This window comes from Canis lupus, chromosome 4 (assembly GCF_011100685.1).
Source record: "Canis lupus familiaris isolate Mischka breed German Shepherd chromosome 4, alternate assembly UU_Cfam_GSD_1.0, whole genome shotgun sequence".
In the NCBI taxonomy this organism is placed as follows: domain Eukaryota; kingdom Metazoa; phylum Chordata; class Mammalia; order Carnivora; family Canidae; genus Canis; species Canis lupus.
In genome coordinates this window covers 56,145,028-56,161,584 of record NC_049225.1, presented here as the reverse complement: position 1 = coordinate 56,161,584, position 16,557 = coordinate 56,145,028, and the positions used below count along the sequence as shown (strand labels likewise).

Genomic DNA, 16,557 nt, shown 5'->3' with positions numbered 1-16,557 from the left:
ATGCCTCAGTCAGTAAATATAAATATAATATGTGCCATCTCTTCCCCTCTTGTCCCTGTGGCAGACATCACTAAGTGATCACCGTAGTCTTTTGCACTGAGCCCCCATTGCTGCCTTAGAATTGCAACACAGCTCTCCACGCACCTGCACTTGTTCAGAGCTCAAACTCTGGAGTCTGCTGAAGCTGGGTTTAAATTCTGGCTCCTCTGCTCACCAATTCTCTGACCTTAGACAAGCCTCTTAGCTTCTCTGAGCCTCAGCTTCTTCATCTGCAAAATGGAGCTCCATTACTACCCACTTTACAGGTTTTCTGATGAGGCTTAGATGAGGTTGTGCATGAGGAGCTTGTAGCATAGTGTTTGGCAATGCATAAGCACTCAGGGCTGTCAGCTATTTAAAACTGCTGTTGTTACTACTGTGTTTTCCTCCTCATTCTGTGAAGAGGGGTTTTAGCACAGTCCAAGCTGATGCTTTCAATGAATGCATGGAAGGAGGGGATGGTGGCCTTTGGGGGGAATGGTGAGAGGCAGAAATATCATCTTCTTTCTCCCCTCCCACCCTGCAGGTGTGGATGTGCGGGGGCCGCATGGAGGACATTCCCTGCTCCAGGGTGGGCCATATCTACAGGAAGTATGTACCCTACAAGGTCCCCGCTGGAGTCAGCCTGGCTCGGGTAAGACGGTGGCTTCCCTGGATGGGGGGGTGGAGGGGACAGGCCCATCAGCAGAACAGAGACATCCTGAGGCACTTGAGATTCTAAGCCAAGTGACTCAGGTGTGAGGATATGCGTGCCATCCACCTCCCTCCCACCAACTCTCTAGATGAAAACCAATTTAAAATAACTTCCTTAAAGCCCTGCTTCACCACTTATTAGCTGTGACCTTGAGAGGGTTACTTAACTCCTCTGAGCCTGTTTCCTCTTTTGTTTAAAGGAAGCTAATTTTTTCCAACTCTTGTCATTGCCAAGAGAATTAAGGAGATGGCACAGTTTGCCCAAGTGTGACAGACAAGATGATTTTAGGTGGCAGACATAGGAACATTTTTATTTACATGTGTTTAAATTAATGTGCATCTGGAATTAATATATATTAGGGTAGCAAACTTGTGATTTTACGATATTATTACTTAGGATAAAGGTAAAGTAGGTGAGGGGATCCCTGGGTGGCTCAACGGTTTGGCGCCTGCTGTTGGCCCAGGGCGTGATCCTGGAGTCCCGGGATGGAGTCCGGCATCCAGCTCCCTGCAGGGAGCCTGCTTGTCCCTCGGCCTGTGTATCTGCCCCTCTCTCTCTCTCTCTCTCTCTCTCTCTATCATGAATAAATAAATAAAATCTTTAAAAAAAAAAAAAAAAGCTAAAGTAGGTGCAAAGTTAGACCAGGAGTGATTTAAAGAAACCTGTTAGACAAATATTAATACAAGTGGAGTGGTGTGTTGGGGAAAGCCTGAGACAAGGCACTTGAAAGTTCCTGGCAGGAGGATGGTTAACAAATGTCAGTGTCTTTCTCTTCTCCACACCCCCTCCCCCACGTTCACTGCCAAAAATTCTATGTCAAACTATTTCATTCCCTTAAAATGGTTTGTATTAATTGTTGCTTGAATTAAATTGACCACTGGCGACGCACAGAAATCCGTTAGCCAGAAGTATGTTTGGGGTTGTTTTGGCTTTTGTATTAATGATACTCCTGTAAATCTTAAATTATAAAATATTAAGTGTCTTGAGGAAAAATAAAACAAGGTGACCACAAAAGAAAAATGGGGCGGGGGGTGGGGGGGGGAAAGGCCCCTGGAATCCTAACCAGGTAACTGGCACAGCTGTGCCCCCCGATAGAGACCCCCCACCCCCACCCATAGAGCCCCCCGTGGGAGCCGGTTTGGCCTCCGTCCACACAGCCTCCTCCTGCGGCTGCGACTCCCCAGGAAGGCTGGGCGCCCGGCCAGCCGCGGGTTCCCCAGGCCCCATCGCCCGTGAGAGCTGAGCTGCGGAGGCGGCAGGGGCCGCTTTGGGGTCCGCGTTGAAGAAAAAGAGAGCCCGCAGCGCCCTCTGGTGGTAGAAGCCTCCAACGACAGCCGCCCCGGCCCATCCGACGCGGGCGCGGGGGCCGGTCTAGGTTCAGCCCGAGAGGCAGGAATCCAATCGTGTTTCTTCCGAGATCTCACTGGCAAATCTAGAGAAAGATGTCAGGCAGGAAAACACCGCCAAGTGGCTCAGTAAGCCCGGGAGCGTGACACTCAGCTACTGAGAGTGGTGGGACCGTGGGGACACCCCTGACCCCTGAACAATTCCCGAAGCAGCCTTTTCTTACCTGGTCCTTTGTAAGACCCACATGGTAAAAAGAAAAAGAAGGAAAAAAAAGGCACGGTGGCCTCCTGTTTATTGAACCATAGATGAGTTCAGTGGATAACAGCTAACTGTAGTAGCACATAGAAACTTCCTGTGAGCTAGACAGCATGCAAAGCATCTTATATATTTATCTAACTTCATTCTGACAGATTTTTAATCCCCATTTGAGAGACGAGGAAAGTGAAATGTGGGGACATTAACCAACTGGAATTGAAACCCCACTTAGGTCTGACGGGTGCCTGGCATAGAGCAAATTGTTCCTTAAACAGTGACTGCTGTTGTTAGCATTAATGCCAGCATCTGTTAACAAGACTGGGAAGTTTATTTCAGTGTCTTCTTTGAATTCTGTGTTTAAGCATTTTAACTTTTTTCACCTGTCTGTATCATATCAGTCTCCTGGTGACTTAAAGCCAGTTAACAATCTGAGGGGCCCCCATGTAGGTTTGCAGGACCACAAAGTGCCTGAATCAAGGTCCCCTGAATTTTTACCATAGCCTCTAACCACCTTCAGTGAGTTGCAGATCATAATGTAAATGTTTGCTTCTTGTTTTAACAGCCAGGCCCTTCTAAAGCATTATCTCCTAGCAGAACATGTTGATAGATTTGAGGGAAGGTCATCTAAAAGCCCTAAAAGAGCCATATAAAGAGAGAAACCACAGCCCTACTAAAGATTCTGCAAGGACAGCCAGCCAGAGAGCAGTGAAGCAGCAATTCAGGAAGGATGAGCTAACCAGCAGCCTGCCTGCCTCAAGAACAACTGGCCAGTCTTAGTTTGTTTACTACATTTGCTAAAATCCTTCTTGTCTCTCCCCCTGGGAAAGCAGTCTCAGGGAAGGGAGTAACAGAAACCCACTCAAATTTGCAAAAAAAAAAGTGAACTCGTATTCTAAGAATCTGGGCAAACTTCTGTAATGCAAGCACAAGAAGAACAAAGGGACTTGACAAGAATGGGACCCAGAACTAGCAAGGTGTCAGGAGCAGGGATGAGGGAAGTATGCAGCCTCCTAAAACCCCAGGGTCCTTTGTGTAACTCTAGCAAGGGGAGATATAATAGAAATGTAAAATCCTCTACTTTGGTCTAAACAGTCAACTGTACAAAAGTTCAAGATCTGGAAGAGATGGCTTGTTAAGGCATATCTAGAAAATGTTCACTAAAATAATAATTTAAAGATCAATTAAAATCAAAGTATTATGTGATTTGATCCTTTTATAATATCACCAGTGAATTTGGGCACCTCTCCTTGGTCAGATTGGCCACATTAGCCTTTGGTTGGAGAGAAAACTATAGCAATTCCTCATCATCCCTGTGGTATGAGCAAATTAGTGTGCCAAAGGACTTGGGTGGGCATGTTGGAAAAAGGAGAGTCTTCAGATATGCAGGCCTCTTTAGGCGTTCAGCTTCCTCGGAGCACAGTTTTAAATTAAGCCCAGCCTTTCTTGTGCAGGGGCTGGGCAGGTATAACACTGTTCCTGAATTGTTTTCTAACCCACTGTCTCAACTTCTTCAGCACTCAGAAAGAATGAGGCACTGGCAAGGAAATTTCATAGCTTCCTAATCCCAAAGTCAGAGTCAGCAAAATGGAGTTGGTGAATTTTGTCTTTGGCGTGGGGCCCCCCTCCCGATGGCTTCTTTCCCTGTCGCTCATGGGTCAGCAAACTGTTTTTGTGTGGCCTATGAGCTAAGAATGGTTTTTACTTGTTTAAATGTAAAATGAGAATGAAAGCTGACTATTTAGTCATATGTGAAAATCAAATTTCAGTGTCCATAAAGTTTTATGGGATACAACCACACCCATTCATTTACATAACGTGTAGGGCTCCTTTATAGCTTCTTCAGAATTGAAACCATATAGTCCACAAAGCCTAAAGTATTTACAGTCTGGCCTTTTACAGAAAACACTTGTCGACCCCTGCCTTACCTTCTGCTTCTGGAGCAGTCATTTACACTGAGGTATGAATGACTGATTCAGCTTAAAACCCTAACTCCCTTTTGCCCTTCAGAAGAAAAGTTGGATTTAGTAGGGGGGTGGGGGGTAACCTTTATGATAGATAAAGCCTGGAGAGCTGAGTGTTGAGTTGCATGGCAGATTTCTGACAACAGCCAGGGATTGGAGGAAGATACTTTGGAGCAGATAATTTCACCTGAACCTTGCAGCTATGCTCTTCCAGAACCAGCTGTCTGTGATTCTCAGCAGGTGGTATATACAACTACACGTGGAATGAGGAGCTAGGAGCCCCTAGTTACACGGAAAAGTTCACTTTTCCTCTATCTCCGTATCTGCTCACAAACAGGTTGTTTTCCTGCCTGCTGCCTCTATTCACCAATAATGTGGTTGTCCTTTTTGTTCTTTTTTCTCGGAGGATCCTTGTGTTGTATAATAGAAGTAGGAGCAACCTTTGCCCCTCACAGGATTATTTAAAATTCCAGGGATCCCTGGGTGGCTCAGCGGTTTGGCGCCTGCCTTTGGCCCAGGGCGCGATCCTGGAGACCTGGGATCGAATCCCACGTCGGGCTCCCGGTGCATGGAGCCTGCTTCTCCCTCTGCCTGTGTCTCTGCCTCTCTCTCTCGCTCTCTCTCTCTCTGTGACTATCATAAATAAATAAATAAATAAATAAATAAATAAATAAATAAATAAATAAATAAATAAATAAATAAATAAAATTCCAGCTGCTGCAACCTTTGGGTTGCAAATTATAATTTGTTCTCACCAGGCAACTTGGTCAGCACCCAGTAGAAAATGAGAGGAACCCATCTCAAATTGGCATAAGCCGAAAGGGAATTTACTGACTTCGGTGAACGCAAAGCCCCCGGGTAGTAGTGCTCACTTGGGGCATGGCTGGGTTCAGGTACTAAAAGGAGGAATGTGTTCCTCGTCCGGCCCTCTGCCCTGCTGCATGGGCTCCGCGTTAGCAGCCCCGGCCTCCGGGCCTCCGGGCCTCCGGGCCTCCGGGCCTCCGGGCCCACCCAGCAGATCTACCCAGCAACCGAGGCAGAAGCAGAGCAAGTCAACCCTGGGGTTGCAGGGAAGCGGCCAAGGCTGGCGCCGACGGCTCTGATTGGCTCGGCCTGGGTCACGTGCTCGCTGCTGGCCAATCCCCTGCCCGTGGCTGGTTCCCATCCGCCAGGCTGGTTCTCGCACCTTTCCCGGAGCCAGGTTGGGGGGACCGTGAGGCAGGCGATGGGAAAAGGGGATCGAAGATGGACGGGCCCGACCCCAGCCGCCTTTTATTCAGACAGAAGTTGGAGTCCTTAAAACCTCCATCCCTAAGTGAATACAGAAGGCTCTAAAGACACAGTGGGGGTTTTTGGGGGGTCTTTGATGCCACCTAGGACCTGGGCTCCCGCCCCTGGCCCCGGCCCCCGGGGCCTGACCCTTCCGCCTGCGCGTCGCCCCCAGAACCTGAAGCGAGTGGCCGAGGTGTGGATGGACGAGTACGCGGAGCACATTTACCAGCGCCGGCCGGAGTACCGCCACCTGTCCGCCGGGGACGTCGCGGCCCAGAAGAAGCTGCGCAGCGCTCTTAACTGCAAGAGCTTCAAGTGGTTCATGACCAAGATCGCCTGGGACCTGCCCAAATTCTACCCGCCCGTGGAGCCCCCGGCCGCAGCTTGGGGGGAGGTGAGTCCCGGGCCCCAGCCCGCAGCGCAAGTGGGGCCCAGTGCAAAATGCAGGTGCGGCCGCCCTGTTCCCAAGACCGTTTAAGGCATGAACTATAAAACATGTTCCTCCCCTGATTCCCTCTAGCCTTGTGGTGGTGTTTTTATTTGCTGTTTAATATTCTAAGGCGGGGGGAAATTAAAACTTTAAATTATTAGCATAAATTTTACCATTCATCTTCATATTATGCAGTGCCAGTTTTAAATGCAAATAGAAGAGCATTTAACTCGTGTGCCAGATGGGCGAGATTGCACAATCTGTATTTCAACCCTTGTGCGTGCGCATGTATTTCTTACCAGCACAGGACAAACTCTGCACAAAGCTAACTCAGCTGATCTTTCACTTGTTGATAACCCGTACTTTCTGCCAAACGCTCTCCCTGTGGCTTGCTGATGAGTGAGGAAAAGTGGAAGGAAAACGAATTATGGGCTGTCCGATTCTTCCTTTGCTTCTCTGTGGTTTTCTGCTGCTGGTGAAGGAAGTAACACAAGTAAAAGGATAACCACAGAGCTCCTCGCCCAGAAAGCCATGGCCCTGCTTTGTGCAGTCAAGTTCTGGTTGAAAAGGAAAGTGTGGCCTTTAGACCTGGCACCACCCCACTTGGTCATAGCCGTGACTTGAGTCTTGCAGAACTCCCGTGCATGTGGGACCCCCAGGGAGTCTGCTTGTGGGGCATCACAGATGCCATACAGAAGAAAGGTACAGCAGATGCCCGTGTAGTGTGTTATCACCTCTGCTCAAATGCATGCCCCATTGTCCTATCAGATTTCACTTACAAATTCAGAGATCAAATTACTGGAAATTTTAAGATGATGATGGGGAGCCTGGGGTGGCTCATTTGGTTTGAGTGTCTGACTCTTGGTTTCGGCTCAGGTCATGGTCTCAGGGTTGTGAGATGGAGCCCCGCATTGGGCTCCATCTGCTCAGCGGGGAGTCTGCTTGAGATTCTCTTTCTCTTTGCCCCTCCCCACTCTCTAAAATAGATAAACAGATCCTTGAAAAAAAATTTAAGACAATGATAGCAGAACTTTAAACCAATGACAAGCCCTTCTGAGTGAGAGGCCATGGGCCACTGCCCATGTCACACACTCATGAAGCCAGTCCTGCTGAGGGAGGAGAAGCACTCCATCACCAGGTTCTGGCTCCTGGGTCTCTGAACTGAGAGAACCCACACAGCTTGGGGACCAGGATATATCGGGACTTGAGGACCATGAGCATAGGAGTTGGATCTCCTTCACTTGTAGGTGACAGAAGTCCAATTTAAAGTAAAAAGAGGGGGGCAGCCCCAGTGGCGCAGAGGTTTAGTGCCGCCTGCAGCCCAGGGCGTGATCCTGGAGACCCGGGATCGAGTCCCATGTCTGGCTCCCTGCATGGAGCCTGCTTCTCCCTCTGCCTGTGTCTCTGCCTCTTTCTGTGTCTCTCATGAATAAATAAATAAAATATTTAAAAAATTGAAAAATTTTTTTTAAAAATAAAGTAAAAAGAGGGATGCCTGGGTGGCTCAGTGGTTGGGTGCCTGCCTTTGGCTCAGGTCTGGAATCAAGTCCCGCATCAGGCTCCCTGCGAGGAGCCTGCTTCTCTCCCTCTGCCTGTGTCTGAGGCAGAGGGAGAAGCCTCTGCATCTGCCTCTCTTTCTCTGTCTCCGTCTCTCATGAATAAATAAGTAAATCTTTTAAAAATAAAGTGAAAAGAGAAATGTATTAATTCTCATAGAGACTTTGGGGAGCTATGGCTTCAGATACACCTGGATCCAGGGGCTCAGATGATATCGGTTTCTTTTTCTCCTGTTTACCTCTACTTCCTTTTGTGTGAGTCTCATGCTCAGGGCAGCAAGATGATTCCAGAAGCTCAAAGCTGACAAATCTTCAGCTTGGCCAATCAGCAAAAAGTATATGCCTCCTTCCCAGTGAAGCCAACAAAGGTCTTACTCTTAGGTCTGCACCAATCACTGTGGCCACTGGAGGAAGGGGAGAACAAGGGTAGGACAGCTACCCTGACAAGCCACAGGGTAGGCAAGGATCAGTAGCCCCATAGAAAATCAGGGTGTTGCTACCAGGAAGGAGAGATACATTTGGGCCAGCAGAAACACTAGGTATGACTTGTTCAAATTCACACAGCAAGTTAGAAGGATCTTTCCTGACTAAGCTGTCTGGCCAGCCCTACCCAACGCCAGCATAAATATTCTAGAGGAGGTGTCATGTTGACTTCATGAAGCTCTCCTTTCTTTGCCAGTTTATTGGCTTTCTCCTCTATATTAGGTCCAGTCCACTGAGAAACAGACACCAAGAAACTTGTTGGGGGAAGAGGGAAGAAATGAGAAGGGATCCAGGAGAGGCCGGGAGATCAGATGTGGGGTTGGTTTGGCCTCTGAGAAGGGGAGAGAGGAGGAGGAAGGGCTGAGGTAGGAGGAGTCCCACCCTGCAAGAGTGCTCTCAGGAATCTTGAGCCAAGTTACTGAGCAGTCTTCATGCCAGATCAGAGGAGTCTGGCATCTCCCAGGAATGGCCGGCTGCGGTACCCCTGCCACCCTTAGTGGCTGGCAGGAAGCAGTCCACGGGAAGCATGGCCTCGACTCAGACACCATGGATTCAGAACGCAGCAGCTGGGCAGTCAGATTCCCTGAAACAGGGCAACTGAGTGGTACATTTTTACCGCCCACCACACCTCCAAACCATCAGTCAAAATAGGGGTGATTCTATGAGGCAAGAACTACGCTACCTGGCATCTACACAGTGGCGTTTGGGTAGTGAGTGCTGGTGAACTATGAGCAGGGGCCTTCCACTCCCGGCCCGGTGCTCCTCCCCCCACACCACGCCTGTCTTACTGCAACTCCTCTTGTTCTTTGGATGGAGAACCTTTTGCCACTCACCTACTCTAAAAGGCAGAAAGTCTAAGAGCCTACAGCACAGATGTCATGTCCTTCTGTAAGGTGGTTTTCAGCGTATGGCCCCTGGATCACCCTGGATTCAATTCCTGGACCTGTCGGATCAGATTCTCTGGGAGGAACCAGGGAGTCCTCTGAGTACCCATCTCCCCGGGCCCCACCTGCTCCAAGACAAAGCAGGCTCTGGAGGGGCTCCTCTGTGTGGACTGAGTACTTCTTTCTTGAGAGGCACAAGGCACTTCCCCCAGCCCAGGGCAAGCTTTTTAAAGATGGCACAGAGCTTTCCCCATCTGCTATCTCTGTTGGGCGCCCTCCTCCCAACCCAGGTGGGCGTCTCAAGGTGCTCACTGGTCCACATGATCCTTCTGTCTCTTTCAGATCCACAATGTGGGCACAGGATTGTGTGTCGACACGAAGCACGGGGCCCTGGGCTCCCCGCTGAGACTGGAGAGCTGCGTCCGGGGCCGCGGGGAGGCTGCCTGGAACAATATGCAGGTAAGGGCCACTCCTCGGCGACTGGGGACCAGCAGTCCACTTCCCTCTGCTGTTTGCAGCCCCGAACACTCACATGGTCAGGGCTGGGAGAGAGAGGCCACGGGTCAAGCATGAGTGACAAAAGTTAGCCCAGGGGATGAGTTATAAGAGGAATCCTTCACACTGCAATAAAATCAGCACTCTGGCCCATTAGTTGCACATGACAGACACTCAGCCTGAATGGCCTTCAACAAAAAGGAGAACATAGTGGCTCATGTCACTGAAAAGCTTAAATGATGTTCAGTGGGACCCCTCCAGGGTCTCAATTCTTCCTCCCCTCTGTGCGCTTCATCCTTTACCTGGCTCTTCCCATGTGATGGCAGATGGGACCACCAGCAACAAAGGCTTGTCCAACCCCTCAGTGAAAAGGCATGTCCCTTTCCAGAGTTCTGGAAATGCCCAGAGGCACTCACATATTGGCTTTCCTGAGCCAGTTACAATAACGATATGGCATAGTCCTTGTACTGGTTAGGCCTGGGTCATGTGCCCACTGGAGCTGGGGGTTGTGGTCAGCCAGTGGTCACCCAAAGAATGGGGAGAAGAGTGAAGAGGGTAGCTTCCCCAGGAGATTGTGTCCAAAGGGTGTTATCAGAAGAATGAAGAGTGTAAGCCAGCAGTGTAGGAAAATCCCCCACTCTCAAGAAACTGCATTTAGCTTTCTGTGGTCCCTTCGTCCAACAATTAATCCCTAAATCACACCACATCCACTGAATCTTGACTCAAGGGTACATTTTTCTAGCCTCTCTACTATGGGTTTTCTGGCATTTTGGAAGTACACACTGACAGAAGCCTATATTGTGGGTCCTCAGCAAAAACAAAACTCAGAAAAAGGTACGTGGCATGCTTGCTGAAAAGGAACAGCGCCGCCTCTCAGATGGGCATGGTGCCCAGCCTGACTGTATCTGCTCCCCCCTCTGAAAGCCTTATTGCTCTCACTTCTCCTTTCTCGATAACAATTGTTATTAGAAGTGGCTCTCCTTTGCTGATTCTCCTGAGTTCTCTAACGCAATGTGTGACTTCCCCCCACACCCACACCCACCCTAGGACCCTAAAAAGGACCAGGAAAAGCACAGGGCTTGGATAGAGCATGCTTGGGTTGCTCAGCCTAGAATAGCCTCACTGTGTGGCAGAGAGTCCACATTAATGCCTGAGGATTCCCTCAAACCAGCAACAAAATGGTGCCTGAGTGTGTAGCCTTCCCCCGTTGAAATGGGAAGCATGGCAGCCCAAATGCCCCAGTGGGATCTATATTCCCCAGGACTCTCAACCACCCTCAGCAGAGAGCTCTAGTGAGCCTGCAAAGGGCAAAATATGATTCTAACATACAGCCCCTGAGCCACCAAGGGCCCGGAAAACAATGAGTCAGGAGCTGGCAGTACCACTGCTTTGTCACCATCATGACCGCTTCTGGCCAAGATGGAGTAATAGGGACTGGATTTACAGTCCTGCCAGAAACAATTGGAAAATGGACAAAATATGTGAAAAACTGTTTTCAAGAGAGCAGACATCAGCCAGTGGAGGACAGTAATCCTCAAGGGATAGCAAGCAAGGTAAGCCGTACAGCTGTCCCAGTCCTTCTTTGAGAGAGTCTCTAGGCCACAGGTCAAGGATGAGAACCCAGGGGGAGCTAAGCAGACAGACTCCAAGCTGGGGAGACAGAGCTGAGAGTGTTGGAGACCAATGTAGCTAGAATTCACAAAATAGAATATGGAAGAGGAGAGCGCTAGACACCAAGAACTTGTGGGATGTACCGAGTCCCCCTTGGACATTTGGTAGAGTACTGATCCATGCATGTGCATGAGGGAGCTTCCTGGGCTGGAGAAATCCTGAGAGGATGAGAGGGAGCTATGCCCGGTGCTCATGCAGAGCCAGGAATGGTGCCCGTTCTCACCAGCCTGACTGGAAAACAGGATTCTATTCAAGAGACTAACATTGCAGTTGAAAACCTTCCCTCAAAGAAAAATCCAGGCCCACATAGATTCACTGATGACTTCTACCAAACACTTTAAAAGAAATGTTACCATGTCCACAAAAACCTTTCCAGTAAAGTAAGGAATACTTCCCAACTTATTTTGTGAAGCCAGCGTTACCTTAATAGCAAAACCAGACTAAGACATTATAAGAAAAGCACAGACCAGTATCCTTCATGCACTAGATGCAAAAATTCTAAACAGAATTTTAGAAAATCCTATCCCACAGCATATAAAAAGAATAATACATCATGACTAGTGTAGTTTATCCCAGGAATGCATGGTGGGCTTACTATTAGAAAATTAATCAATAGGTTCACCATGTTAACGAACTGGAAAAGAAGAACCATATAATCACCTACACCCAGAAAAAGCATTTGACAAAATCCAACATTTATTCCTGATAAAAACTCTCAGCAAACCAGGAATAAAAGGAACCTTTGTCAGCTTGATCAAGGTCATCTATAAAAAGCCTGCAGCTAACCTCATACTTAATGGTGAAATCTGAATACTTTATCCCTAAGATCAGGAAGAAGACAGGGATTCCGACCTTACCGTTTCTATTTGACACTGTACTAAATGTTCTAACCTATGGCAAGAAAAAGAAACGTGCTGCAGGTGGATGAAAAAAGAAAACAATATTTGTAGACTAAATGATCTGTGGAAAATTCAATTGAGTCTACAGTCTATCAGAACTAATAAATGAACTTCTCAAAGTTGTAAGATACAAAAATCTATTGTATTTGTATTTATGAATAATGAAGAATCAAATTAAAATTTAAAACAAGCACTTACCATAACAAAAAATATATATGAAATCCTCAGATCGGTCACTGACAAAAGATGTGAAAGACCAGTACACTAAAAACTACAAAAAAAATTTTTAGTAGAAATGAGAGAAGTCCGGGCAGCCCCGGTGGCGCAGCGGTTCAGCGCTGCCTGCAGCCCAGGGTGTGATCCTGGGGACCCGGGATCGAGTCCCGCATCGGGCTTCCTGCGTGGAGCCTGCTTCTCCCTCTGCCTGTGTCTCTGCCTCTCTCTTCGCAGAGACACAGGCAGAGGGAGAAGAAGTGAATGAGAGAAGTCCTAAACAAATGGAGATCTGTGCCAGGTCCAGAGGTTGGAAGACTCCGTGTTGGTGTCCGTTCTTTCCAGACCACTCTGTAAATTCAATACAGTCCTAACATCTTCGTAGGCTTTTCCTGCAGAAAGTGAAAAGCTGGTTGTAAAATTCATATGGAGATGGACAGGTCCAGGGACGCCTGGGTGGCTCAGTGGTTGAGCGTCTGCGTTCAGCTCAGGACATGATCCTGGGGTCCCGGGATTGAGTCCCGCATCAGGCAGGCACCCTGCAGGGAGCCTGCTTCTCTTCTCCCTCTGCCTGTGTCTCTGCTTCTGTGTGTCTCTCATGAATAAATAATAAACACACACACACACACACACACAAAAGGAAATGGACAGGACCTAAGATAGCCAAAACAACTAATAGAAAGAAGTACAAAGTTAAAGGATGAACATGAATTTCAAGGATGAACCAGGTTTTAAGATATATTATCAACTGGGCAGCTCGAGTGGCTCAGCAGTTTAGCGCCGCCTTCAGCCCAGGGCGTGATCCTGGAGACCCAGGATCGAATCCCACATCGGGCTCCCTGCATGGAGCCTGCTTCTCCCTCGGTCTGTGTCTCTGTCTCTGTCTCTCTCTCGTTCGCTGTCGCTCATGAATAAATAAATATTTTTTAAAAGATATAAGCTGTCAGTAGTCAAGACAGTGTGGCATTGACATAAAGATTGATGGAAAAAAAAAAGGATCGATGGAGCAGAATTGAGAGAACCAGAATGGGACCCCCACATATATGGACAATCAATTTTTGGCAATGTTTAAAGGCAGTTCAGTGGAGAAAAGATAATCTTTTCAACAAATGGTGCTGGAACGATTGGATATCCATATGCCAAAAAAAAACCTCTTCAATACATATATGCGAAAAATTCACTCAAAATGGAGTATTGACATAAAACCTAAAATCTTTGGGCACCTGCGTGGTTCAGTTGGTTGAGCATCTGCCTTTGGCTCATGTCATGATCCCAGGGTCCTGGGATCAATCCCCATGTCAGGCTCTCTGCCTCACGGGGAGCCTACTTCTCCCTCTGCCTACTGTCCCCCTGCTTGTGCTCGTTCGCTCTCTCTCCGTCAAATAAAAAAAATAAAAAATAAATTAAAAAAATAAAATCTTTCAGAAGAAAATGCAGGCAAAAGTGTTTGTGACCTTGGATAAAGCAATTATTTCTTAGATAAAACGCCAAAAGCATAATCCATAAAAACACTGATAAATTGGACTTCTTTTTTTAAGACTTTGTTTATTTGAAAGAAAGAGAAAGAGAACAAGCAGGAGGGGAAGAGCAGAGGGAGCAGGAGCAGCAGATCCCCACCAAGCAGGGCTCCATCCCAGAACCCCGAGATCATGACCTGAGCCAAAGGCAAACACTTAACGAACTGAGCCATCCTAGTGCCCCGATAAATTGGACTTCTTAAAAATAAAAATAAAAAATTTAAACTTCTGTTCTTTAAAAGAACTGTTGGGAAAATAGAAAGGCAAGCCACAGACTGGGAGGAAATGATTATAAAACATGATCTGATAAAGGACTTGGATCCAGAATATATAAAATTCTCAAAACTCAATACTAAGAAAACAGCTTAAAAATGGGTGAAAGATTTATACAGACAGGACACCTGGGTGGCTCAGCGGCTGAACGTCTGCCTTCAGCTCAGGGCATGACCCGGGGGTCCTGGGATCAAGTCCCACATCGGGCTCCCTGCATGGAGCCTGCTTCTCCCTCTGCCTATGTCTCTGCCTCTCTGTGTGTCTCTCATGGATAAATCTTAAAAAGAAAAGATTTGTACAGACACTTCAGCAAAGCACATATCAGTGGCAAAGACATTAAAAATGCTTAACTCCATTGGAGCAATGGAAATTAAAACTCAGAAGACTGACCATACCAAGGGTTGGCAAGAATGTAGGTGAGCTGAAAGGATATGCTGCTGGTAGGAATGTAAATGGTACAAGCACTTTGGAAAATAGGTCTGACAGTTTCTTAGAAAGTTAAACATTAAAAAAAAAGAAAAAAGAAAAACATTTATCTGTTATAGGATCCAGCCATACCACTCCAAGTTATTTATCCAAGAGAAAAGAAAGTGTATGTCTGTACAATAACTTGCACACAAATGTTCATAGCCGCTTTATTTGTAATAACCAAAAACTGAAAACCACTCAAATGTCTAAGAACAGGTAAATGGAGTATATGTTGCAGTGACATACTACTTAGTAATGGCAAGGCACAGACTATTGATAAATGCGGTCATAACAAAATTATGTTGGGGGGAAGAAATCATACCAAAAAATATGTACATAGGATTCTTTTTATTTAAAAGTCTAGAAACTAGGGCAGCCCGGGTGGCTCAGCGGTTTGGCACCGCCTGCAGCCCAGGGCGTGATCCTGGAGTCCCGGGATCGAGTCCCACATCAGGCTCCCTGCATGGAGCCTGCTTCTCCCTCTGCCTGTGTCTCTGCCTCTCTCTGTTTCTCATGAATAAATAAATAAAATATTTAAAAAATAATAATAAAATAAAAGTCTAGAAACTGCAAACCAGTCTCTAGTGATGGAAAACAGATGAGTGGTTTCCCAGAGGCAGGGGTTCAGGGAGGGACAGGAGGAAGAGCCCATAAGGGACATGAGGATACTTTGGGGTGAGAGATATATTCATTACCTTGATGATGATAGTGGTTTCACAGCTGGAAACAAGTCAAACGAATCAAATTGTGTACTTTTAATGTGTGTAATTTATTGTATGCCAGTTGTTCTTCAGCAAAGCTGCTGAACAAAACGCTTATCAACCAAATGCGATGTGTGAATCTAGTTTGGATCCTGATTCAAACAGACTGAAGAGAAATTTCTAAAGCAAGAGCACTTGAACTCTTGCTACTTGATGACATTGAGGACTTTGTGGTAACTTTTTATTGTTACAATAGCACTTTAGTGAAGTATGTACACTGAGGAAATGTGAGGTCTATAATTTGTTTCAGAATAATGTGGGGGTGGGGGGGTTGTGGTGGGGGTAAAGCTGTAACAAAGCTCACCATGAGTTGGTAACTGTTGAAGCTGGGTGACTGGAGCAGGTGTGGTCAATCTTGTTTTCTGGATTTCTGTGTTTACCATTTTATGTCACTCCAAAAAAGAAATCCCCTGGTTTTGCTGTCCCTGTGATGCTGTCCCTGTATGTACAGGTGTTCACCTTCACGTGGAGGGAGGACATCCGGCCCGGAGACCCCCAGCACACCAAGAAGTTCTGCTTTGATGCCATCTCCAACACCAGCCCAGTCACCCTGTATGACTGCCACAGCATGAAGGGCAACCAGCTATGGAAGTACCGCAAAGTAAGGCAGGCTATGCGGGCGGAATGGGGCAACCAGCTTGATTTATAAAAAGAGCAGCAGAAAAAAAAAAAAAAAAAGCGGCAGACAAGCATGCAGTACCTCACTCCTTCCCCGGACAGAGCCCACTCACTCATGCATTTGCTCCATAAATCCACCGTGCCTGACTTCTTAGTCATTCAAGAGAAGCCAGAAACCCAGAATTTTTTTTTTTAAAGATTCTATTTTTCTATTCATGAGAGACACAGAGAGAGGCAGAGACATAGGCAGAGGGAGAAGCAGGCTCTCCAGGGGAGCCCGATGTAGGACCTGATCCCAGGACCCCGGGATCACACCCTGAAGCCACAGGCAGACACAACCACTGAGCCATCCAGGTGTCCCCAAAACCCAGGTTTTTATGTGAAATCTCTAAAATCTTAAATGTTGACAATTGAGTCCATCTAAACAAAACAAAAAAACACCACGAGAACCAGTGAAATTTGGCCAGAGAGATGAGCATAATGAGGGCCCAGGCCTGGAAGTAGCACGCTTCACTTCTGCCCGCATCCCATTGGGCAGAACTCAGGCACAGGGTCAGGCCAGCTGCAAGGGGAGGGGGGGCAGTGTCACACTGTGCTCAGCAGGGAGCCTGGCGGGGGGGGGGGGGGGGGGGGGGGGGTGAGTGGCTGGCCAGCCCTAGCTCAATGCCTCAGTGCTCTTACTCCTCTGCTGTTGGGGCACATCCCCAGCACCGCCTGGCTG

At 47.5% G+C, this 16,557-nt stretch overlaps 1 protein-coding gene and 1 long non-coding RNA gene across 10 annotated transcripts in view; one reads left to right on the top strand and one right to left on the bottom strand.

The window, feature by feature from the left end:
* GALNT10 (polypeptide N-acetylgalactosaminyltransferase 10) overlaps nt 1–16,557 on the top strand; it is a 216,506-nt gene that overhangs the window by 195,895 nt on the left and 4,054 nt on the right. For all 8 annotated transcript variants that reach the window (XR_005358379.1, XR_005358378.1, XR_005358375.1 and 5 more), the window contains exons 8-11: nt 566–673; nt 5,741–5,962; nt 9,264–9,380; nt 15,670–15,819. Coding sequence is in view for 2 of the 8 variants with exons in the window: in XM_038534954.1 (XP_038390882.1) it covers nt 566–673; nt 5,741–5,962; nt 9,264–9,380; nt 15,670–15,819 (597 nt within the window). In the remaining 6 variants the exon portion in view is untranslated. The remainder of the gene's footprint in view (nt 1–565; nt 674–5,740; nt 5,963–9,263; nt 9,381–15,669; nt 15,820–16,557) is intronic.
* On the bottom strand, nt 7,633–12,752 carry LOC111095575. 2 transcript variants are annotated; one of them, XR_005358381.1, is made up of 4 exons: nt 12,185–12,752; nt 9,234–9,463; nt 8,871–8,980; nt 7,634–8,620 (listed from the first exon to the last, which is right to left on the bottom strand). It is a non-coding gene; the product is annotated as an uncharacterized LOC111095575 (long non-coding RNA). The 2 variants fall into 2 exon arrangements; XR_005358380.1 differs by having other exon boundaries at nt 7,633–8,620; nt 9,234–12,752.